Source organism: Nycticebus coucang, chromosome 12, assembly GCF_027406575.1.
Source record: "Nycticebus coucang isolate mNycCou1 chromosome 12, mNycCou1.pri, whole genome shotgun sequence".
In the NCBI taxonomy this organism is placed as follows: domain Eukaryota; kingdom Metazoa; phylum Chordata; class Mammalia; order Primates; family Lorisidae; genus Nycticebus; species Nycticebus coucang.
In genome coordinates this window covers 54,385,617-54,409,578 of record NC_069791.1, presented here as the reverse complement: position 1 = coordinate 54,409,578, position 23,962 = coordinate 54,385,617, and the positions used below count along the sequence as shown (strand labels likewise).

The 23,962-nt window shown below is 44.0% G+C and overlaps 1 protein-coding gene across 1 annotated transcript in view; it reads right to left on the bottom strand.

The window, feature by feature from the left end:
• Positions 1-7,978: 7,978 nt before the first annotated feature.
• The window catches only part of ANO2 (anoctamin 2), a 397,918-nt gene continuing 381,934 nt past the window's right edge, over positions 7,979-23,962 (bottom strand). Inside the window, exons 22-25 of the mRNA XM_053557547.1 lie at positions 23,724-23,776; positions 21,571-21,752; positions 10,684-10,789; positions 7,979-8,738 (exon numbers count right to left, since the gene is read on the bottom strand). Coding sequence (XP_053413522.1) covers positions 8,469-8,738; positions 10,684-10,789; positions 21,571-21,752; positions 23,724-23,776 — 611 coding nt within the window. The 3' untranslated portion in view covers positions 7,979-8,468. The remainder of the gene's footprint in view (positions 8,739-10,683; positions 10,790-21,570; positions 21,753-23,723; positions 23,777-23,962) is intronic.

The following is a 23,962-nucleotide window of genomic DNA, read 5'->3' as shown; positions in this document are numbered from 1 at the left end:
CAGTTTCAGTCTTTTACATGTAGACATCCAGTTCTCCCAACACCATCTATTGAATAGGGAGTCTTTCCCCCAAGGTAAGTTCTTGTTTGGTTTATCGAAGATTAGGTGGTTGTAAGATGTTAGTTTCAGTTCTTGGTGTTCAATTCGATTCCAAGTGTCTATGTCTCTGTTTTTGTGCCAGTACCATGCTGTCTTGACCACTATGGCTTTGTAGTACAGACTAAAATCTGGTATGCTGATGCCCCCAGCTTTATTTTTATTACTAAGAACTGCCTTAGCTATACGGGGTTATTTCCGGTTCCATACAAAACACAGAATCATTTTTTCCAAATCTTGAAAGTACGATGTAGGTACTTTGATAGGAATGGCATTGAATAGGTAGATTGCTTTGGGAAGTATAGACATTTTAACAATGTTGATTCTTCCCATCCATGAGCATGGTATGTTCTTCCATTTGTTAATATCCTCTGCTATTTCCTTTCTGAGGATTTCATAGTTTTCTTTATAGAGGTCCTTCACCTCCTTCGTTAGGTATATTCCTAGGTATTTCATTTTCTTTGAAACTATGGTGAAGGGAGTTGTGTCCTTAATTAGCTTCTCATCTTGACTGTTATTGGTGTATACAAAGGCTACTGACTTGTGGACATTGATTTTATATCCTGAAACATTACTGTATTTTTTGATGACTTCTAGGAGTCTTGTGGTTGAGTCTTTGGGGTTCTCTAAGTATAAGATCATGTCGTCAGCAAAGAGGGAGAGTTTGACCTCCTCTGCTCCCATTTGGATTCCCTTTATTTCCTTGTCTTGCCTAATTGTATTGGCTAGAACTTCCAGCACTATGTTGATTAGTAAAGGTGACAGAGGACAACCTTGTCTGGTTCCAGTTCTAAGAGGAAAAGCTTTGAGTTTTACTCCATTCAGTAAAATATTGGCTGTGGGTTTGTCATAGATAGCTTCAATCAGTTTTAGAAATGTGCCACCTATGCCTATACTCTTCAGTGTTCTAATTAGAAAAGGATGCTGGATTTTATCAAATGCTTTTTCTGCATCTATTGAGAGGATCATGTGATCTTTATTTTTGCCTCTGTTAATATGGTGGATAACGTTTATGGACTTGTGTATGTTAAACCAGCCTTGCATCCCTGGGATGAAGCCTACTTGATCATGATGAATGACTTTTTTGATGATAAGCTGTAATCTATTGGCTAGGATTTTGTTGAGAATTTTTCCATCTATATTCCTGAGTGAGATTGGTCTGAAATTCTCCTTTTTGTTTGGGTCTTTTCCTGGTTTTGGTATCAGGGTGATGTTTGCTTCATAGAATGTGTTGGGGAAGATTCCTTCTTCCTCAGTTTTATGGAATAATTTCTGCAGTACAGGAATAAGCTCTTCCTTGAAGGTTTGATAGAATTCTGGAGTGAAGCCATCTGGACCAGGGCATTTTTTAGTTGGAAGCTTTTTTATTGTTTCTTTGATCTCAGTGCTTGAAATTGGTCTGTTCAGGAGCTCTATTTCTTCCTGGCTAAGTCTAGGGAGAGGGTGTGATTCCAAATATTGAGCCATTTCCTTCACATTGTCAAATTTCTGGGCATAGAGTTTCTGGTAGTATTCAGAGATGATCTCTTGTATCTCTGTGGGATCAGTTGTTATTTCCCCTTTATCGTTTCTGATTGAGGTTACTAGAGATTTTACTTTTCTATTTCTAGTTAGTCTGGCCAATGGTTTATCTATTTTATTTATTTTTTCAAAAAACCAACTCCTTGTTTCATTAATTTTCTGAATGATTCTTTTGTTTTCAATTTCATTGATCTCTGATTTGATTTTGGATATTTCTTTTCTTCTACTGAGTTTAGGCTTAGATTGTTCTTCTTTTTCCAATTCCATAAGATCTCTTGTGAGATTGTTGATGTGCTGTCTTTCTGTTTTTCAAATGTAGGCATCTAAAGCGATGAATTTTCCTCTCAAAACTGCTTTTGCAGTATCCCACAGGTTTTGGTAGCTTGAGTCTTCATTGTTGTTATGCTCAAGGAAGTTAATGATTTCCTGTTTTATTTCTTCCTTCACCCATCTGTTATTCAACAGAAGATTGTTTAATTTCCATGCCTTTGGGTGGGGTCGAGCATTTTTGTTAGAGTTGAGTTCCACCTTTAGTGCCTTATGGTCTGAAAAGATACAAGGTAAAATTTCAATTCTTTTGATTCTGTTGATATTTGTTTTGTGTCCCAGGATATGATCAATTTTGGAGAATGTTCCATGGGGTGATGAGAAGAATGTATATTCTTTGTCTTTGGGGTGGAGTGTTCTATATGCGTCTATCAAGCATAGTTGTTCTAGGGTCTCATTTAAATCTCTTATATCTTTGTTTAATTTCTGTTTAGAGGATCTGTCCAGCTCTGTAAGGGTGTGTTAAAGTCCCCTGTTATGATGGTATTATCAGATATCATATTGCTCAGACTGAGTAAGGTCTGTTTTAAGAATCTGGGAGCATTTAAATTGGGTGCATAAATATTTAGAATTGAAACATCTTCTTGTTTTATTTTTCCCTTGACCAATATAAAGTGACCATCTTTGTCTTTTTTGACTTTAGTTGCTTTAAATCCACATGTATCTGAAAATAAGATTGCAACTCCTCTTTTCTTCTGAATTCCATTTGCCTGAAAAATTGTCTTCCAACCCTTGACTCGGAGCTTTAATTTGTCTTTTGAAGCCAGGTGTGTTTCTTGCAGACAGCAAATGGATGGCTTGTGTTTTTTAATCCAGTCAGCCAATCTATGTCTCTTCAGTGGGGAATTCAAGCCATTAACATTTATGGAGATAATTGATAAGTGTGGTAGTATTCTATTCATCTTATTTGGTGAGAGTCCATTGCTTAGTTTTATCTTTTGCATCAGTGTGGAGGTTAGGTTCTGTCCTTTGATTTCTGAGTTCTTACTTTGCTGCTGATCCATTGTGGTCGTCAGTGTGCAGAACAGGTTGAAGTATTTCCTGTAGAGCTGGTCTTGTGGCGAATTTCCTCAATGTTTGTATATCCGTAAATGATTTGATTTCTCCGTCAATTTTGAAGCTTAGCTTAGCAGGGTACAGAATTCTGGGTTGGAAATTGTTCTGTTTAAGTAGATTAAAGGTAGATGACCATTGTCTTCTTGCTTGGAAAGTTTCATTAGAGAAGTCTGCGGTCACTCTGATGGATTTGCCCCTGTAGGTCAACTGGCGCTTACTCCTGGCAGCTTGCAGAATCTTTTCTTTTGTCTTGACTTTGGACAGATTCATCACAGTGTGTCTTGGAGAAGCTCGGTTAGAGTTGAGGCGACCTGGGGTCCGATATCCCTCTGAAAGCAGTGTGTCAGAATCTTTGGTGATGTTTGGGAAATTTTCTTTTATAATATTCTCTAGTATGGCTTCCATTCCTCTGGGGCATTCTTCTTCCCCTTCTGGAATTCCTATAACTCGTATGTTGGAACGCTTCATAAAGTCCCATAATTCTGACAGTGAACGTTCTGCTTTCTCTCTCTTCTTTTCTGCCTCTTTTAGTGTCTGAGTTATCTCAAAAACTTTGTCTTCTACCTCTGAAATTCTTTCTTCTGCATGGTCTAACCTGTTGCTGATACTTTCCATTGCATCTTTAAGTTCCCTGATTGACTGTTTCATTTCCTTCAGCTCTGCTATATCCTTTTTATATTCTTCATATCGTTCATCTCTGATTTGATTCTGTTTTTGGATTTCCTTTTGGTTATTTTCCACTTTATTAGCAGTTTCCTTCATTTCTTTCATTGTTTTCAACATGTGTATTCTAAATTCCCTTTCTGTCATTCCTAACATTTCTGTATAGGTGGAATCCTCTGCAGTAGCTACCTCATGGTCCCTTGGCGGGGTTGTTCTGGACTGGTTCTTCATGTTGCCTGGAGTTTTCTGCTGATTCTTCCTCATGAGTGATTTCTTTTATCTGTTTCCTTGCCCTAATTTTCCTTTCACTTCCTCTTGCTCTTTCAGTTCTTGTGCCTGTGGGCTGTGGTTGACACAACATCCTCAGAGCTTTCACTGCAGAGCTTTGACAACAGACTTGTCTTACCAGAACCTGTGAGGCCTATGCAAACCAGGTCATATTCTGGGCGTGCGGGTGGTGGTCCCTTGCAGCAAAGTGCTCTAAAACACAGATAATGTACCGAAACGCCTCAGTTATCCGGAGATCAGACATCCGGCAGCCTAAAGCATCCGGAACGGGCTCCGAACCCGGAAAAAAAAGCAGCTTCTCTGGCTGCGAACGAGCAACCCCTTGTGGGTGCTTTTTTAATAGAGGGTTCTTAAAATTATAGGAGAGGCCGTTCCCACAAAACCAGGATCTGTCCTTATCAGTAATACTACTTACTTTTAACATATGCATATGGAAAAGTGCTTACACATGCTGCCCATGTACACGGACAGGGAGTTCAGAGGGGTTTCTGGAAGAAGATTGGGGCTGCAAAGAAGACAGATACAATCAAAGCAAAGGAAAAAAAATCAAAACAGACAGGTGGATATAGTGAAGCCTGGAGTTGGCAGTTAAGAAAACCAAGTTTGCAGCTGATGGGGCAGGAGATGAGAGAAGTTTCCCAGTGTAGGGAAGAGATGAGGATGGGAAGGAGAGGGATGGGGAGGTCTTTGTTAGAGCCCCATCTGTTTCCCAACTAGCAGCCTCCCTCAGACCAAGCAGATGTGGTTCTTGAGAGAACTTGACACATACTCTCTGAAGAATTAGATCCAGGCCAGCCAGAGCCCATCATGCTGGGAGAAAACTAGGAGCAGGTTATGATGTGGGATCCATGTCAGGAGAACGCCTCTTTCCCTTAGGGCCTGGGGCTTCATTCCCCTAATTGAGGAAGACATCTTGGTTCAGGCGCCTCTATCTTCTGCTCCTGTCTCTGTTAGGCCCACAGGAAGTGAGAGAAAGGTGGGCAATACAACATGAGGAGTTCTGCACTCATATGTACAGCTGTCTTTCAGAATTCTCATCTGGCTTTTGCCTTGACCTTCCTTTCTGGAGATAAAGCTACACAAGCCGTGGGAAGAAGACAAGTAGGTTCCACCCCACATGAACACAGCTCCTGAGAGTGTCTTCCAGCCTGGTTCTAATGGGGTCTGCCCCCTGGGGTCACTGCTATTTGCTGCTATGGAGGAGAAGAAAGAAAAAGATAGAGGCAGGAGACTAGCCAGATGTGCAAGCAGGGCTGCCTTCTGAGGAAACATCTGCTGTGTTTTCCAGACCACACAGCTGAGCTTGAGGGTGGAATCCACACTCTAGCGACCCCTGCTGTACAAGAGCAGATCTGACACTGCTGTGGGTTGATGGGGCCGGAGTGGAAATCGTGAGCCATGCTTACCTTGGCCGATTTGGGTTAGGGTATCTGAGATGCAGATTCCCAGGTCTGGGTTGCAAAAAACAAGTAGAATGTAACGTGGAAAACAAGACGGAGTCATTGGCAATGGTCTGTACTCTTCACTTTTGCCATGCTGTAGGGAACCTCTAGAATTCATTATACATGTCACAACAGGAGAAGATGTTAGAGCCTACCCAGTCCAGCCTTTTTAGTTACTAGCCAAGGAATATGGTTAGAAAATGCACATCGCAGGTAAGGGTGAGAGCATCATCCACACAGGATGTACGGGAGAGTGGCAGCCATGGGTGGTGAGGGGAGGTCATTGCCTCTCTCCCAGGCAATCCATAAAGCTCCATAGAAGCAAGAGTTTAGATGCCGCTTGAATAACTTATTGGAGATTGTAGAAGGAGATGAAGAAAAGAGTAACACGGCATTCTAGGAAGAGCACACTTCTCAAGTAGAGGGGAATAGGACAAGGACATAAAATGTTGAGAAAGAAGTTGGTGGGCTAGAGATTAAAAACTGGAGAACCACTCTCAAATGTCAGTGTTTTTCTCAAGTAACCAAAACAGTTGGAATGAATGTGCTGGAATCCATCCCTGTGCTGGAAGAGTCCTTTCCAGAGATGAAAAAGAAGTGACTGAATGTGCTCATCACATTTTAGGCACAAGAAATGAAAAACAATGTGAGACACGTCACAGTGACATTTGGGAATGTATTTTGAAGAATGAATTTCAAAATCCTACTAGCGCTAAAAGCAAGAGAAAAAGAAAAAAACTTGCAAATGACTATCAATCAGGCTTATTCCAGAAGCTCTTCCTCTGAAACCCTGGAAGAGCATGGATTAATCGCCATAGCCACAATGTTTTGAAAGGAAGTATGGTGACCTGAGAATGGTAAATCCAGCCAAGTCATCGTTCTAACATAAAAGCAGTTTTGGAAATGCATATGCTCAGGGAATATACCACCCAAATACCCCGTGTCTTAGGTCAGGTTCTCTAGAGAGCAGATTTTGAAACAAAGACCTACATACCAGGCGTGCAGGAGGTTTACCGGAGCATACTTACTAGGGAGGGCAGAGGGAGAAGTTGAGCTGCAATATTGCAGTGAAGACCAAAACCAGCCCCACAGGAGCTCTGGAGCGGCAGCAGCCCATGAGGGTGACCCCCAGTCAAGGCAGGGTCGGCCCTATCCCCCTCCAGTGATGGGTCACTGGATGTGGCTGCCCCAGAGAAGAGGAGGGACTATGGGCCAGCCAGCTCTGTTCCACTTAAGGCAATTCCAGAGGGACTCAGCTGTAACCATCAGCAGCTGGGGCAATGAGCCACCTAAATCCTGTAGGAACTTGGATGGTATCTTTAGCACAATATTGTTAATTATTTTTTTAACCTAAAGGTGTACTCTGGCCAACTAAAGAATAAATATAACAATTTTAAAAGACCAAAGAGTTCTCCTAATGCATGTTTAATCCTGAATGCCATATACTTTATATACATAAAGTTCATGTACAACTTACTATGTTAAACTATTTTAAATTGCACATGAACTTTATGGACACCCCTTGCTCCCTTGGTTTCCCTATCTCATTCTTGTCCTTGTTCTTGAAAACGCCTTCCACAGCCTAGTGGAGTCTCCTACTACAATTTATGACCACTTGGAAGAGCAACTGGTACAATCTCTTTCCATTTTTCTTAACAATGGGTAATCTGTTTACAAGGTTAGAATACTGTGCTGGGAGGATCAGTTACACAAATGATTTCTATTTTTCCTTTGGAAGAGCAAGATCAGGTACAGCAAAATCATAGCCATATTATTGGACAGGAATTCAGTGATGGTTTTCTAGGTCTTTAAAAGCCTTCTTGAGAAGAGTGATTCCATTCTCACAAGTGGGACTGATAGGAGACTGTGGTGATCTGGAAAAGATATGAAGAGGGGCACTGAGAAAACATCTTACCTCGTATTTCATACAAAGAGCACATGAAGGAAATGCTCTCAAGATTATTTGGGTAGTTAAATCAACAATCAGTTTGATTTTATTTATTTTTGTTCTTTAGGAGGGAAGATGGATGAACCACTCGTTGGTAGATACCGTGTGTCACTGAGCCTTCATAATAACTTCTACCTCAGGCTTGTAGATGTTTTTATATCAACTGAGCATAAAATTTAGTGTGTGCAGAGGGATCTCGGCTGCATGCGAAAAACCGTAAATAGATCTGTATCCATGCCCTGTCAGCCCCATAAAAGAAGGGGCCACTTTGCAGAGCAAGGGCTGGCAGTCACCACCTTGGGTTTGTCATTAATTCATTTCATTAAATGGTAACCCCTTTTATCTCCTGTGCCCTCACACTTCCTGTCTACGTTATATTTCTCTGTCACAGTATGTATCACTGTCTAAAGTACACATCCATCAGCTTATTTTATGTCCATCCCCCAGAATGTAAGCTCCACAAGGCAGGGACTTTGTCTGTTTTGTGCTTGCTGGATCTCTAGTCTGAGAACAGTGTCTTGTGCAAAGTAGGAGCACAGTAGATATTCCAAAGAAAGAAAGAAGGAAAGAGAGAGAGGGGACAAGGTTACCAAAGATAAGAGATGCATCTTTATAAAGAATGCTTCCATTTATTTGATTATTTTAAATCTGAACTTGCATAAAATAAATAGTTAGTTGTATTTAGCTCCGAGTGTCCTTATGATATGAACTGGAGACATCCCCAGGTTTGGGCCTTTGCTCCTCACCATCAGGTCCTGTGGCCGCAGCCATCAGCCCTGTAACGTAGTTTGCATTGGTGACAGCTCTGCTGCAAGTGACTCAAGTATCAGGAGGAGGGACAGTGATCCAGACTAAGCATACCACAGGGAACACAGGAAGGCTCCTGGTGCCTGGGGACTCTGGGGTGGAGAGACTCCAATGGGGCTCCAATCCCCCAAAGGATATAGCTTTGAAAAGGACCTAAAAGGAACACAAGCCGGTTTCTGAGGAGCGGTATCCGCTCTCTTCCCTCTTACACTCGTGCTCTCTCAATCTCTCTCTGCCTTCATGTACCCCCCTAAGACCCCCTGCACATGCTGTAGCACAGGAAGCTGCTGCCTGGGTCCCCTCTGCGGCGGCCGGTCGGTTCACACATTGGTGTGCTGAGAACCTGGGGACGCCACGCTGCCCGGCTGGCTTCGGCCGGAGGGTGCTGCGCTGACTGCCCGGCTCCTGGCCCACTCACTCACTCCCGGGCTCCTCAGGGCTGGCTCATCCATCACCTTGAGCTTCTCATGCTCTTCCTTCAGGAAGAAATCCACCAGTAAACTCTTCTCTTTCTTGATCTGCTCGCTGATGTCCGTGGGGATGTCTGGGATCATCCAGTCCACAAGGACGCTCAGGAACATCACGAGGTTCTGCGGAAAGCAAAGGGAAGTGAGGAGGGGCTGAGAGGGGAGGCTTGGCCAGGCGAGGTGCCAGCCCCGGGCACAGCACCTCTCTGTTAATTTTGGTACTAGCTGAGTGATCTCCACCAGGGAGCATACCTTTAAATGCAGCAGGAGCAGCACCACCCCCCGAGTGGATGAGAGGACTAAATGAGTTAAAACACGTGACGTGTCCACAGCAGCGTCAAGCAGAGCCAGGGGGGCTGTGGCACAGAGGTAGCTGCTCTCTGGCAGGACTGTGGGACCCCTGCCCCAGAGTGTCCCCCGCATCCTGTCTTGCTTCTTGACTTCTAAGCCTCCAGAGCCTCCATGCTCCAAAGCCTCCTGGGAGATGGCCATGAAGCCCAGTGTCCTGTCCTGGGCTGTCCCTTTACCTTTTGCTCCTCTCCTCCCTCCACCTGGCTCTCTCTGTCCTCTGTACCAAAGACAGGCTTTTAATTTTCGCCTTGACTTCGAGCCTCCACCAACCCACCCAGGGCTCACATTCGCCTTGTCCAGCTCTCACTCACTGCAGTCACTCCAGCTCCCCCACTCTGGGGTACCCCACACAAAGCTCGCCCTGGCCAGGTCGGGTTCTTGTGCACACTGGAAGCCGGTGTCCTTACTTTTGAGCCACATGCTTCCGATGGTGTACAGAGGTGGGTTAGGACTCCCTTTTCTGGGGGGCACTTTCTCTTTGAGGGAGTGATACGTGCCCACAGTGCCTGGCATGGCCCAGTGAATGCAGCTGTTCTTAGGGTCTGATCTCATCGCCTCCCCACGCCGCCCCTCACCCGTCTTTGCCTCATGACTTCAATTGAGATACTCTTCTCTAACTGCCAATAGCACACTCACATGCCTTCTCCACCCTGGGATCCTGAGGACAGTGACTGAACCCTTGAACCCTATGTGCTCTTGGGGACTCAGGGGAAGACTCTGGGGACCACATGCTGCTTCCAGAGGCTCCGGCCCCTCAGGGTGCTGCACCTAAGGTGCTGGGAAGCTGCTTCATCAAGTCTTGCACCCTTCCCCTGAGCCCACTCCTCCTATGTGAGTAGTGACATGTGACACGTGACATGGGTAAGTGAGGCAGCCCCTGCGGGTGGGGCAGTGGGGGTATCTTCATGATCTCTCAAACATATCGTCCCATCTCTCTGGAGGAAGAATGGCTGGCTGTCTTCTCAGGTGAAAGACTAGCCGATGGGCTTCTGCACTTCCTGGGCAGGGGTCGGGGGCAGGATACTTTAGAGCCCCCCAGAGATCTGCCTTTGGGGAATACAAAAGCCTGAGGGAGCTACAGAGAAAAGGATCTGAGCTTATGCTCTGGCCCTGCCTGAAGCCCGGCAGGGCCCGGAGTGGGAATTGGGGGCTCTGGAGCTTGGAGAATCTCAGCGATGCAACTGGACCCATGGCTATTGTCTGAGATAGGAATCACTGGGCTCAAGTTTGCTATTCATTCAGGGATGGCTCCATGGTTCCGGGGGCCCTTCCCACCAGATGTCTCAGTGCTAAAACTGCACTAACAAAGGAGGGAGCAGAGAGCTCAGGAAGAAGGGTTTAGAACTGGAGCCCTTTCTCAGCTGCAGAGACGAGATGGGCTGTTTGTTGGCGTCGGGGCTGAGACTCTGGTTTCAATTGCTCTTACTATTTTCCTTTCTTCATCTTAGGTCTGAAAGGGAATCTATCTCTACCTGGAAACTTACCCCACATCTGTTTTGTAACCTTACTCTATGTTTTATTCTTTTTCTGCAAACTGCATCTATTAAAGGAAGCCTTCCTCAGTGTCCTCCTGCTGTCCCAGGGAAGCAGCACTCCCTTCAGCTTGCCACTCTCCAAGACAAGCAGAAGGGAGGTGGCGGCAGGGAGGGAATCACAACCATCGCTACCCCCCTGCAGCCTGGATTCTGATGGGCTGTTTCCTACCTGAACAACTCACCTGAAAGATGATGACAAAAGCCAGACGGGCTGACAGGACAGACCAGTACTGTTTGGAAAATTCATATGGGTTCGGAGCCCATGGTGGCTCTCGGTAGTCCTTAAACCTGCCCAAAGAGAAAGTGGTGTTCAGATTGGGAGGAGGTACAAAACAGGTGGTAATTGCCTGGGTAAAAACTCAAGGGCTGGAGCAAGAGGCAAGCCCTTGTTTCTGATATGGGACATAAGGAGGGATTGGGAAACCTATGGCCCACGCAAGAAATGTCCATGGAATAAAAGGACTGAACTCCAAAAAGGTCAATGTCAGCCTAGAAATGTCTTTCCCTACTCATCTACAATATCCCCCAAAGCTTCCTTTGCTGTCAGGATGTGATGCCCAGAGGAACCCAGGGGTCATGAGCATGATCCAGGCCAGTAGGTCTGGCTCCCTACCAGCCTGTGGCTCTGAGAGGGCAGGGGAGACCCTCAGACACCTCCCACCATGCTCTGCCACCCAGTTGCTCCATGAAGATGCAGGCAGTGGCTGGCAATCCCAGGCTTCTCCCCTGCAGCAGCTCTGGGACCATGATCACCGGAGGTGCTGGCCTTGCTGTGTGGCTTTGTCCCTACACCAAAGTAAGGCTGGTCCAGATAGAGCTGGACACTGGTGAATTTAAGGTGGTGTCGCTAATACTCAAAAGTTGGTCAATGTCCTCTTTTGCTGTCCATCTCCCCGATCTGCCTGTGTGGTTTAGAAAACCAAATGTCAGATCCTAACATGAGCTAGTGGCTATTTTTCAGACCCATAGAGCAGCCTTGGGTTTTCCCTCAGCCTTGCCTTTTTACCTCCATTCCAGAATGATTCATGTTAAAACTAGCTCATTTTCTCAGAGACATTTTTCTAAGCCTGGAAAAATGACAAGGGCTGATATCAGAACTATGACCCCTTCATGGAATGGTTTTCTCCATGGAATTCAACAAATCTTTGATGCTCAGTGAAAGCAAAGTGAGTCCCGGACTGCAGGAAGAGGTGAGCGGTGTCAGGCCACCAAGCAGTGCTTGGCTGCTGAGGAAGGCAGGGGAGGGACCTTGTCCCAGGAGAAACTGGGAAACTATCATAAACGGGACACATATGTGTCTGTCCCTGAACAAAGGGCTTTTCTGGAATGTTTCACATTTAGTCTTCACACCAACATCCCAAGCAGACATTGTTATCTCCGAGTCACAAAGGAGGAGGCTGAGGCTCAGAGAGCTGAACTGTGGGCCAGGGCCTCACAGCCATAAGAGGGGAGTCAGGGTAGGAAAGTGAATGTGGATGAATCCAGGCTTTCCTCCGTGATCGCAGAACACCTCAGAATAGCTGCAGTTCGGAGGCATTCAGAAGTGAGTGCTCTTCGGTTCCTTCCCCTGCTCTGAGTAAACCAGCTTCTCTAAGAGATCCATGTAAAAGTATGCTAGCTTCCAGTTATCCGAGGAGAGATAGGGAAGAAAAATGAAAAAGAGGAAGAGAAAAAGAGACACACACACAAAGATAGAAAAAGGTACAGTGATAGTCCCAGTGACAGAAGGGGACAATCTGAGAAGTGGACACTAAGCATGCAACTAAGTTTTGGCAAGTATCCAGGAGCTGCCCCCTCCCTGGCCAACTCCCCCTCTCCCGACAGCTGATCACAGCTGTCGCAAGCTTGGTTTGACATCCGGATGAAAAGGCAAAGCTAACTGCAGCCCAGCGGAGCACCGCGGGATTCATCATATCTATCTGTAGCTGAGGACAGAAACACAGCCAGCTCCAGATTTTCCTTGCTGATGGAAGTATGGGAGAGCATGGCTAAATAAATAAGGACATCTTGGGGTGGGAAAAACATCAACTCACCTCTCCTCCTGTTGTGCCCAGAAAGGACCCCATGGTGGAAGGCAATTCATCCCACTCCTCTGGAGACCTCCAGAGGAGGGTTCAACACACACACACGCACACTCATACTTCTTACCATGGGGAAATCCTTCCCTAGGTTCAGCCCAGTCTCTCCTGGTGCAACGAAAGTCCATTTCTCTCAGTCCCTAGCTCCATCTATGAAGGAACAGCTGCTCACTGACCTCGGTATGAAAGCCATTGCTCACCCCTTTTTTTTGCAGTCTGAAAAGAATCCATAAATAATCTAATTCTGGTTCCACCTCTGCTACTAACTTACCACAGCTTTTGGAAATGTCACTTTGCCCTCCCTGAGTGCCCCAAACATGTTTTGAATTGAACAGGGACATCTATCTAATAAGGGATCTGAGGAAAGATTAACAGAGAGATCTGTCCAGAAAACGCCACTTGAAAATACCTTTATGCTGTGTTAGGAACTTAAGGGCAAACTGTGCCACAGAAAACAACAATGAGCAATTTGATGAATTATGCATCTGTTCACATGTCCCTTTCCCAAGCTAACTTCTAAAAACCTGACATAGGGTGAGAAATACATTTTACGTGGATGCACATATATATTATCGAAATAAAGATTTCACAAAACATCCTTGCTGTGTGCGATGCACTGAAATTTTTCTGTTCTATTCTTTTCTATCCTATCCTGTCCCATCCAATCCTTTAAAATGCTGATCGTGACCCACTAAAGTGACTTCATGATTCACTAATGAACCATGATTCACAGTTAGAAAAACATCAACTCCAGTAAGCCTCTGCCAAATGATTGGTTGTTTACAGTCCGATGTAAGTTTAGATTTCATAATTGTTTTTCAGTTTCACGCTAAGACATCAGGCTTATGAAATGTTTTCACTAAGTAACTAGAAGATACCAATTAAAGAGATAAATTGCTTTAAGGATATAAGTGTTCACAGAAGAGAGTGGCAGATGGACTTAATTATTCTCACCACTGTGACAACAGTGTGTTTTGTTCCTAAGCCCAGAGCTTCGCATTGACACAACTGGTGCTGTAGAGTCAGCAGGTGAAGGCTTGGCTGCCATCTCCACCCTGTAGTTCGGTCCTCCTGCAAATTACCTAACGTTCTGATGCCTACTGTCCTCCTCCATAAAGCAGGCCCGAGCTCTTCACCTCACAGAATGATTCTGAAGATGTGGTGTCACCATGAAGTACTCAGCACAGTACCTGGCGCAACACAAGAACCCAATATGCAGGAGCTATCCCTTCTCTTTTTACTGAAGGTTGCTTATGAAATATATTTCTTTTCTGCAAAGAGAACACAGCACATAGACCAGTTCCTCCTGGATTTCCAGTAGGATTTTTGAGCACTCAAGTCCTCCAAGTTTTCCATGATGCTGATGCAGATCAGAGTCAGTCAATAGCAGGACTGCCCGAGGCTTCTCCCAGGACCTACATTCGTGCGAATGGCATGAAACAGGCAAGCTTCGGGCTGGTGGGTGGAGCCCCTGAAATGTGAAAAGTGGAACTTCTGGTCCATTTCCATCAGCTCCATAGCAAGCCTCTTCCCCAAACTTGGTGAGCTTGGGACTCCCAAAGTCCCACCAATGTGGGTCACTGGAGGTGCACCCAGTGCTGTAGTCACTGGGTGCACCCCCACACCAGGTCAGTATCCTGCATCTGCTGGATGTGGATCCCAGAGAGAACTAGGGATTAAAGCTCAGGGCTATCATTTTAGGGGTATTCTGAAATCTCACCTTTACCTCTCTAGTCCTTCTTCATTTTCCTTGAAGCTTAATATTAATCTTGAGTTCCCCTGAGTCTTCTAATAAGGAGAGACTTTTAATAATGAGACAACTAGAGTGTCTGAAAAGCCAGTCTTCACTTGGCTATGCTGCTTCCTATCCGAAGACCCACAATAAGGTATTTCTTTTTTTTTTTTTTTATTGTTGGGGATTCATTGAGGGTACAATAAGCCAAGTTACACTGATTGCAATTGTTAGGTAAAGTCCCTCTTGCAATCATGTCTTGCCCCCATAAAGTGTGACACACAATAAGGTATTTCAAATTTCTGAACCTCAGAATCCTGCCACATAAAGCACAACTACTAAAATGTGTAACCCAGTGCTAAGTACATAGATGGTCTCTCAACCCCAACCCTGAATAAATGAATAGGTATATATGTGCATAATTGTGTGCGTATATTGAATGTTAAAGGAAGTCATAGTGAGAATTAAACAATAAAATACATGTGAATGTGATTAGTGGAAGCTTCCACAGAAAAATGAACATAACAGTTTCTTCTTGGGGAGAATGGCTGGGGGTGGGGGCTGAGAAGAGCAGTTTCTTTTTCTTTCATATCCATATGTAGTATATGCCTATGAAATCACTTTTATAATATAGTTTGTGATTTAAAAAAGAATGTAATTAGTGGCAATATTCAGTTTATCCAAATACATTTTTACCCTAAGCTTTCAGGCAAAATTATATTGCTACTTTGGACGATAAATGAAACTGGCATAGGAATAAACATTATATTTTAGCTTTAAAACTATATTAATGTCTTATCTAGGTTGTTCTAACTTGGTGAAAAGTCACATTGATTGAGTTGAATTCATAGATTACTTACAGAAGGTTCCCAATAACTCGAAATGCATTTCATTATTATAAAACAAACCCATAGAACAATATCTTAAAGTAACACGTTCATACTGTGCTAATGAATAGACAAATGTCTGGAAAAGATTCCCACATAAGTGCTACCTGTTCCTACAGGGAAGATGCCCAGGATTGGGCAGGGATTGGAGTAGAGACAAGACAGAGCTGGAGAGGTTACCTACCACGTTTAGAATTTTTGTTGGAATAGACTAATATATTACATGTATCTTTAAATATGAATTTTCTTTAAAAGCAGAAAATAATCTTTGGAGATTATTTAATTCTAAATCTCCCATTTTTACAGATAGGGAAACCAAGGTATAGAGAGGGAAGAGAGAAACTCCTGGCTCAGATGTCCACATCCGGTCTTCACTTTTAGGGTAAACAGTGATGGTAACATCTACCACAACTCTGCCCAATACAAAATCTCTGTAGGCCAAAGAATCCCCCTGAGGGACGGGCCACAGACAATAGTTACCACTTTTTAATGAGGTTTTGTTATATAGTAAATCACTTAGTAAACACATTTCTCAACTCCAAATAGTGGCATGTAAAAAAAAAAAATAGTTTTTCGAATAGCCCCAGGGGACTTTTCCCTGGAAGTGGGTGGACTTGAGTACGCAAGTTCCTAGGACCTGCAGGGAACCTGGCTGGCACCATTCGTGGATGCTGCTTTTTGGAGCTCAAGACCTCCAGACAGGACACCAGGTCATAATAATGCTGAACACAATTACATACAATATTTTCATACCATTTGAGCTACTTAAAACTGCCTCCTGAAATTGGCCTTTAACAAAGGAAAACAGTTCAGGCAATTAGGAGCTAATGAGAACCATGTCCATCCAGTGGTTGATAAAGATCAGGAAAACCAACACCCGGAAAAGCTGACTCAGCCTCTGGTTTCAGCAGGGAGCAGAGGGAAGGTAGTAGGCTGGAAGGGAGTCCAATTCTTCAAAGACTTTTCCCCGGACTTGGGTGGACTTGGGTAAGCAAGTGTTTAGGACCTGCAGGGAAACCTGCACAGATGCTGCTTCTTGGAGCTCAACACCTCCAGACAGGCCACCAGGTAATATGCCCAGCTGGGCTCCTTGTACTACAGGGCCAGATCTCTCCGCTCCCTTCCAGCTGTGCCTGGAGGCTAAGCCTTCCAGGACTTGATGGCCCTTCAACCCTGTCAAATGGCCACTAATCATGCTTGCAGATTGACGTCACAGGACTGTTTATGCAGCGGCCCTGCCGGACCAGTCAGATAGCTCAGGCAAAGTTGCTCCAAAAATGCAGGGAATGCATCTCAAATAGGCAGCCGGAGACTGGTCCTAACTTTCACTGCTATTTTTAAGATACCTCTATCCCTGGCCAGTCCAGTTTAGAGCCCGAGACCTCAGTTTTATTCGACCACATTTATCTCCAGAGGTCACTGAAAGCTAAGAATAAGAAGGGTCATTGAGTTCCCAACACTACTTGCCAGAAACTCAGGGCAAACTTCGTTTCCCACCATAGAAGCAGTTTTAAACACTGGCTCTGGGGCTAAAATATTTCTCTTATCACAGTCCCTTCCCACTTCTTCCTCCTCCTTCTCATTTCCCCCCACGTTGTATCTCAACTGTCTTAGTTCCTGACTTAGAAAAGCTTCCAGAGGAGGTAGGCCTTCCCTTTCTAAATCTCCAGAGATGGACCCAGGTGAGCTGACACAACATGCAGGGAGTAAGACCCACAGAAGGTGGAGATTTCCATCAACAACCCTTATCAATCTAGAAAATGTGGCCCCCAACACACTTCTTTGATATATTTTATCTAGATTGCATGCAGACCCCATTCTCCAGACATCTGCCTGAACTTTAGGGCACGTCTTTATTTTAAATGTAACCCTCAGTGTCACGCAATAGTCTTCACACTGTAGTCAGAGCTTGGTGTCATCACCGTCCTCCAAGAGCCCCTTGGTAGTAGGTACCCTGTTGCCCTAAGAGAGATCCCACACACTTCAGTAGACTGGCATGATCTCCTGGACCTGCCTTTCATTGCTCCTTCAGCCTCTTCTCTTGTAGCTTACCCCTCGCACTCTTCCTGGCTGCGCATTCTCCATGGACCTCCATCACCACTGACATCCCACTTTACTGCCACACTGCCCACACTCTCCCCAGCCCTGTTTACCCACCAAGCTGATGTGGCCATATGAATGAGGAGTTTTAACAAAATAATCCATATGGTCATTCTTGCACTGTTCATATGCCTTTAAACTTTAAAGGGCTTCATATCCCTTTAAACTTTCCCTGAACATTTACATCTAGGTTGGTTAATGCACAGCCTCCCTTCTCTGGGCCCTCATGGCTCCGTGCAGTTACCCTATTGTAAGGTCTTAAAACTATGTTATGATTGCTGGTTGACTTACTCATCCGCTCCATTTAGACCATTTAGACTTCTTAAGCAAGGTGTATCTTGTTCACTGTTAAATAATCAATGACAAGCCTAGAGTAGGGTCTCAAAAATACTTGCATAATCAATCTCTACTCCTCACAGGTACTGAGAAAGAGTAAGGAAAATAATAAATGTTCCAAAAGTCTTGATCTTAATTTCAGCTTCGTCTTGCAATGGCTTATTTTCTACAGATAAATTTTCTTGGCAGCACTGAAGTATATACTTCTTATACCTGTACTCATGGATAATCTGCTATACAGAATTTTATCTAAAATGGGCCACAGACAAGCCATAATCCTGTTTACTTACATAGAAACTGTGAGAGGAGTTTACCAGAGCTGCACAAATATAAGAAGGCTCAATCAGATCTATGTACAACAATTAAGTTTGCAAACTCATCCTGGAAAAAAGTGTTACATGCCTCATTTTTGAATATCACTTTAGTCACCTCCAAAATACTCCCCTTGGGAAGCTATTTAAAAACACCAGTGCCTAGTCCACTCTCCAAAGCAATTTTGGAACTCTTTTTCTGGAATGATCATCAAATCTGTCCTCCTATTATCCTTGATGTCTTGAAAGCCATTAAAATGTCTTCTTTTCAATATTTCCTTTAACTCTGGGGAAAGAAAAAAGTCACTAGGAGCCAGATTAGGTGAGTAGGGAGGATGCTCCAATACAGTTATTAGTTTACTAGCTAACAACTCCCTCACAGACAGCATCATGATGTAAGAGCCATGAGTTCTTGGCCAAGATTTTCAGGTAAAATGTTCCTAACTCACAGCTATGATTTAATAATAATAAAAAAAATGTTCCTAACTGTTTCCCTATCAATGTTTACTTGTTCTTCTATGTTTCCCACAGTAAGCTGATGATTCTGATACACACTTCAATGAATTTTTGAAGTATTTTCCTCAGTCCTGCTCATTACTGGCCACCCTGACTCTTCCTCATTACTGACACTTTCTCTCTCCTCAGAAAAACATTTAATCCATTTGTACACTGCTGTTTTCTTCATGGCATAATCCCCATAAACTTGGAGTAACATGTTCCTGACTTCACTTCCACTTGTGCCAATTTTAACAATAAATTTAAGAATATTTGGTCATTCATCTAATTCAAGCTCCAACACTCTCACTATTGCCTACAAATACATGCAACAATAATGAACTCCACTCAGCAAGGCACCACCACATATCAACACCAACACACCTGTGAGACACTGATATACCAAGGTGATGCAACCTTACTGAGTTGTTTGTACAGTGCTGCCAATGTAACCACACAGTGGCAAGTTCATGAACTTAAATGTCAGACTTCATATACTTGTAACACCTAGTGTCATGGAAGGCTGAGAAGTACTCATGCCCCCTGATTTCTTATCAGACCTTCTGGCAGTCATATGGCACTTGTGAATACATATAGTCCACATTGATTGAAGTAAAGTTGGGAGATGAAGAAAGATCAGGTTTGGGCAGATTAGATTGAAAGAAAACTTGCCTAAATTAGACCTACTTTCGGCTTACAATCTGGGGGGCAATAAAGACGCTTTTTGTTTAAGTCAGTTGAGCCACTGATATATCTGGAAAGCATATTCATAAATGTTAGTGGAGGAACCGATGGTCGGGGGAAAGGTGTGAGATCAGACTCTTTCTTGGTGCTCTACCTGTGTGATAGACAAGCACTTGTAGATTGACTAAAGACACAGATAATGTCAGCCTTGTCTCCCCACAATAATGAACTCCAGAGGTGGAGACCTGCACTGTTGCATGGACATGAGCTTTAGTTCAGAGTCTGCATTAGAAACCTCTTTAGTCTTAGAGAACTCTTCAGCTTTCTAAGCCTGCTTATTTTTATGTAAAATGAGAAGCTGTAACAAGATGATTTCTATGATCCCTTCCAGGTATAAAAATGATATGTAATTCTCATTTTTCAGTGCCTGTTTGTTTAGTGCAACTGTGTTGACTGACTTCCTGAACCCTACTATAGCAGACCTAGATGCCTTGGGAAAGGCCTTAAGCTGGTCTGGACTCTGTACTGTAGAACTACAGCACCACAGACAGTCTAGCACTAGCTATAAACAGAGCTGCTGGGCAGGACGTGGTCTAGCAGCAAACAACCTGTCATATGACTCTAGTACCAGGGTCAGACTCTTATAGCCTCAGATATTAAAAAAACCCTGAAAAATATGGACTGATATAAATTGATATCTATGAATAAATTTATTAAGCCATTCTTGGGTTTGTTCCCTGATTTTTCATCTTTTCTTGGTTAGCTAGAGTTGAACCCTGAAGTTATTGCTCTTGGGACCATTAATACCCTTCTACTTAAACCATCAGTTGGTGAGGTTGTTTCACTCCACCATCTGAGCTGAGAATACCAATTTGTTTTCTTTCATCAATGGTCTCATACTGTGAATCTGACCCTAACCAGCTATCTTGGGTTCCAAGGTGCTCCATGTTAGGGAAAGCAGGGCAGACACTCCCAGGGCCATCACTACTGCAAACATCACTGAAATATCGGACATCAGCAGCTTTTATTATTTACATCAGCAGCAGATGTTATTGGGGGTGGTCAGAGAAAGCCCTATGTTGGTCCCACAATACCAGTGTTTTTGTTATTGTAAATATTCTGCACTTTTACTATACAAGGTATATTCATATTTGATCAAGTACTTTATTGGGATTATCATTTAACCCATATACAAAGGGTCACATAAATGATTTCCCTCTGCTCTGCTTCTCTTTATTTGCCCTCCTGGGTAAATAGTGGAGAGTGTTCTGTTTCTTGGCTTCGAAGATTCCTGTGGTAATGCTAAGTTGGACAGCTCCAGAATTCCAGTTTAGTGTGTCTGGGATTTAGGTAAAAATTGTTTCTTGGACATCCTAATGTCATTTTAAATACAATGTGATTGAAATTAAATTTATCATATTTACCATAAAATGAGATTCTCTTAACCTTAGCATCTATCCTATCCGTGTCAACGGAACCACAATTTCTCAGTCCTCTGACTTCAGCCCAAACTTTGGAGATATTCTTAACTCAGCCTCTCCCACGTCTATTGTTACCAGCTTTGTAACATATAACGTGAAATGGCTTATCTTCTCCCTCCTTCTTAGTTCTTCCTCTACCCTGATCTATGCCCAGTGTGGTTCATGTCTAAATGATGCAGCATTTCCTATATTAATCTCCATTAATATATTGCAAGCATTCTCCTTGCTAGCCACATTGCCAAGCCCCAAGTATATCTAACAGTCTGTATTTATCTTACCCTGTGACTTGCCTATGCTGAGCCTCTATCTAGAATGCTCTTCCTCTCGTCCTTAAGGGATCCCAGGCTTTCTATCCTGGAACCGAGCAGTCCCCTTCTCCTCTAAAAACCCACGAACCTCAGATGATCACTGAATAATCTGCTCTTTCCTCCTTGCTTTCTTCCCAACCAGCTTTATAACCCCCTTGATGGTGAGGACAAGGATATATAGTTCTATGTTTGCTCCATAGTGTCTAACAAAAGGCACGCAACAGATATTTTTGGATTCTTTGAAATTGATTATATTGACAGGGGAAGCAGGACACAGAAGAAAAGGAGAATGGTGTACAGTCATGTGTCACTTGACAACAGAGTTATGTTGTGAGAAACGCTGGCTAGGCAGTTTTGCCATTGCATGGACATCACAGAATGCACTTATACAAACTGAGACAGCGCAGCCTGCCCGACAGCCAGGCTTCATGCTGCAGCCCATTGTTCTTGGCTGCAAACTCACACAGCATGCGACTGCACTGAATACTGCAGGCAACTGTAACACAATGGTGAGTATTTGTGCCTCTAAACATAGAAAAGGTACAGTAAAAATACAGCATAATCTTAGATGGGAACACTATCACCTAAGTGGTTCTAGATAATCATTTGGATCTATTACTTCTGGTCCTCTGTACTTCCTTCTAGAGATTAACTTACCTGCAGAATTGAACCTCCTGGTCAAAGTGTGAGTTTTCAGGCTGTGTTCCTTCCTTCAGCTGGCTGACGTTGAAAAAGGAGAGGGTGTGGTTGACAAAGCCATGCAGAGTCCCATTGTGGCTGTAGGAGTACTGGTACACGAGGCGGGGGATGAAGTCAGAGGTGATGGCGATGACAAAAGCCTGAGGAACAGAACCACAAGCAGTGAGGAGCAGCCAGGTCACATGCTTTCCAGAGGCTGAGGCACTGTCCACTCTTAGGCTCTCCATCTGAAGGAGCTGCTCTGATTGACACAGGGGCACAGGCAGCACACTTGGGTCCTTGTCCCTGAGCCCATGCAGTTAGGTTTTCTGGTTGTCCCTCCTCTTGTATATGTGAGTCAACCGACCAGACAGTGGCTGCTGAGAGAGCTAATAGCAATCACCGCAACAAAGGACACTAAGCCAGTTTGGACTGTTTGGTGCTGGAGGGATGGCTCCACCTTTAGGATACATGAATTGGCATTGGTGTTGACCAGGCCAAAGCAGAGTGCACCACTTTCTGAGAAAATAACCTGTACTGTTGTGTGTGCCTCTTAAGGCCAATGGAAAAGGAAATTGAATGGCCATGGATATTTGCCCCTGAGTGACACCAGAAAGTCAGGATTACCAAGAATACAATCCCACAGTTCCCCCATTTGATCGTTAGCTCTCAACACTTTTTAGCACATCATGAAATAGCTGTTCCTTTATCCCTTTAATCCATTTTACTTAAGAAAAGTGAGACGCAGAGGGAAAAGGAATAGGTTCTGCTCGATGGAGCCACACACCCCACATAGGGTCTGGAATATCTAAGTGCTCCATAAATACCTACAGAGCAAACCCAATGACAGATGAATGATTGCATGTTTGAACACGGAGGAACTTTCTGCAAAGAAAACCTTAAATCTTTTTGGCAGGTGTTTATGCTGTATTCTGCACCAACAATTAAAGCCCTTTACAAAAACGTAGCTTAGAAATTGTGTTCTAAATGAATCCACGAGTGTGGATGGCCATAACCATGCTTGAGAACGAATAACTCACTTATAATAACCACAGTTACAACTTACTGAGTACTTTTTGCATGTCCTTTCATCTACCTATTTAATTTCCAGAATGTTCCTATTTGGTAGGCACTATAATTAGCTCCTATTTCACAGATAAATGAACAGGCCTTTAAGAGGCTGGGGAAGTAAACCTTTGCATCACTCTGTTCTTCAGATGGGACATGGTTAATACTCAGGCCCTCTCTTCTGCTAGACACAAACCCAGAGTAGCAAACAATTCATTTTCCAAACTGCACTTTATTTCTAAGCCTCATGATGTGTTCTTCCTACATCAAAACATTAGAAATGCAGTGGGCTGATTTTCTCTGCCTCTCCTCACACCTCTCCAGACACTGTATGTGTTCTTAGTAGGAAATTAGGTTAGCACCAAATCAGTGTTTCTCTCCCAAGTGGAAATGGGCTGTGGCTTTCTGCTGTTCACCAAATTAGATGATCCTCTCCTGGGAGGTGGAGCAGGAGGCCCTGCCTGGCCACCAGCCATACTGAACATGACAGAAAAGGAGCCACTGGCTTGGGCCTGGCAGGATTTCCTCTGTAACATGGATACGTCTGGCAAGGCAGTTAAGAAGGTCACAATAGGTAGGACCCCTCTTCTTCCATGTCCTATCTTAACCCACACAGTGCCAGAATCCACAGGGATAATTAAGACTTTGCATTGACAACTTGGAGGGACCATAATTAGGAATTGTGACCTGGGCAGTGCTCCAGGTATTATTTAACTCGGAGTAGAATAAGAAAGGAAAGAGATGAATAGATACATAGAATTCTTTCCTCATTATTCTTGGCTCTGAAAGATCTGATTTTGAGTCTTAAGGCGGAGGTATGCATTCTGATGAAGAATTGCCCTGCTTTCTCTCAGCGAAATCAGAAATAAAACTCCACAGCTCTGGCAACAACGTGATGAGTTACAAGGCACGTGTGCACTATTAACCAGGGGTCTGTCTCAAGCAAAGCTCCAAATGGAAAAGGCTGGGGGTGGGGGTAACAGGGCTAGGGGTCCTGCTTTGAAGCCCTGAGCTCCTCTGCATGCACTGCCCACACAGCCAGGTGTGGAAACGTGAGCACTTACATTGCTGATAACAGAGAACTTGCCGATTCCAGAGAGAATGTCAAACCAGATTCCTGTAAGACAGAAAAGACAGCATCTGGTTCACTCCCACTTGTGGCCAGTGATGACAATGCTACAGCTCAAGGTGACGTTGTGCAGGCAAGTTACCAGGGAGGTGGGTGAGGCTGTCCAGACACAGGCTTGTCTGGAAAGGCAGAGGTGGCCCCCTGTCTGGAAGCTCAGAGCCTAAGTGGGTAATG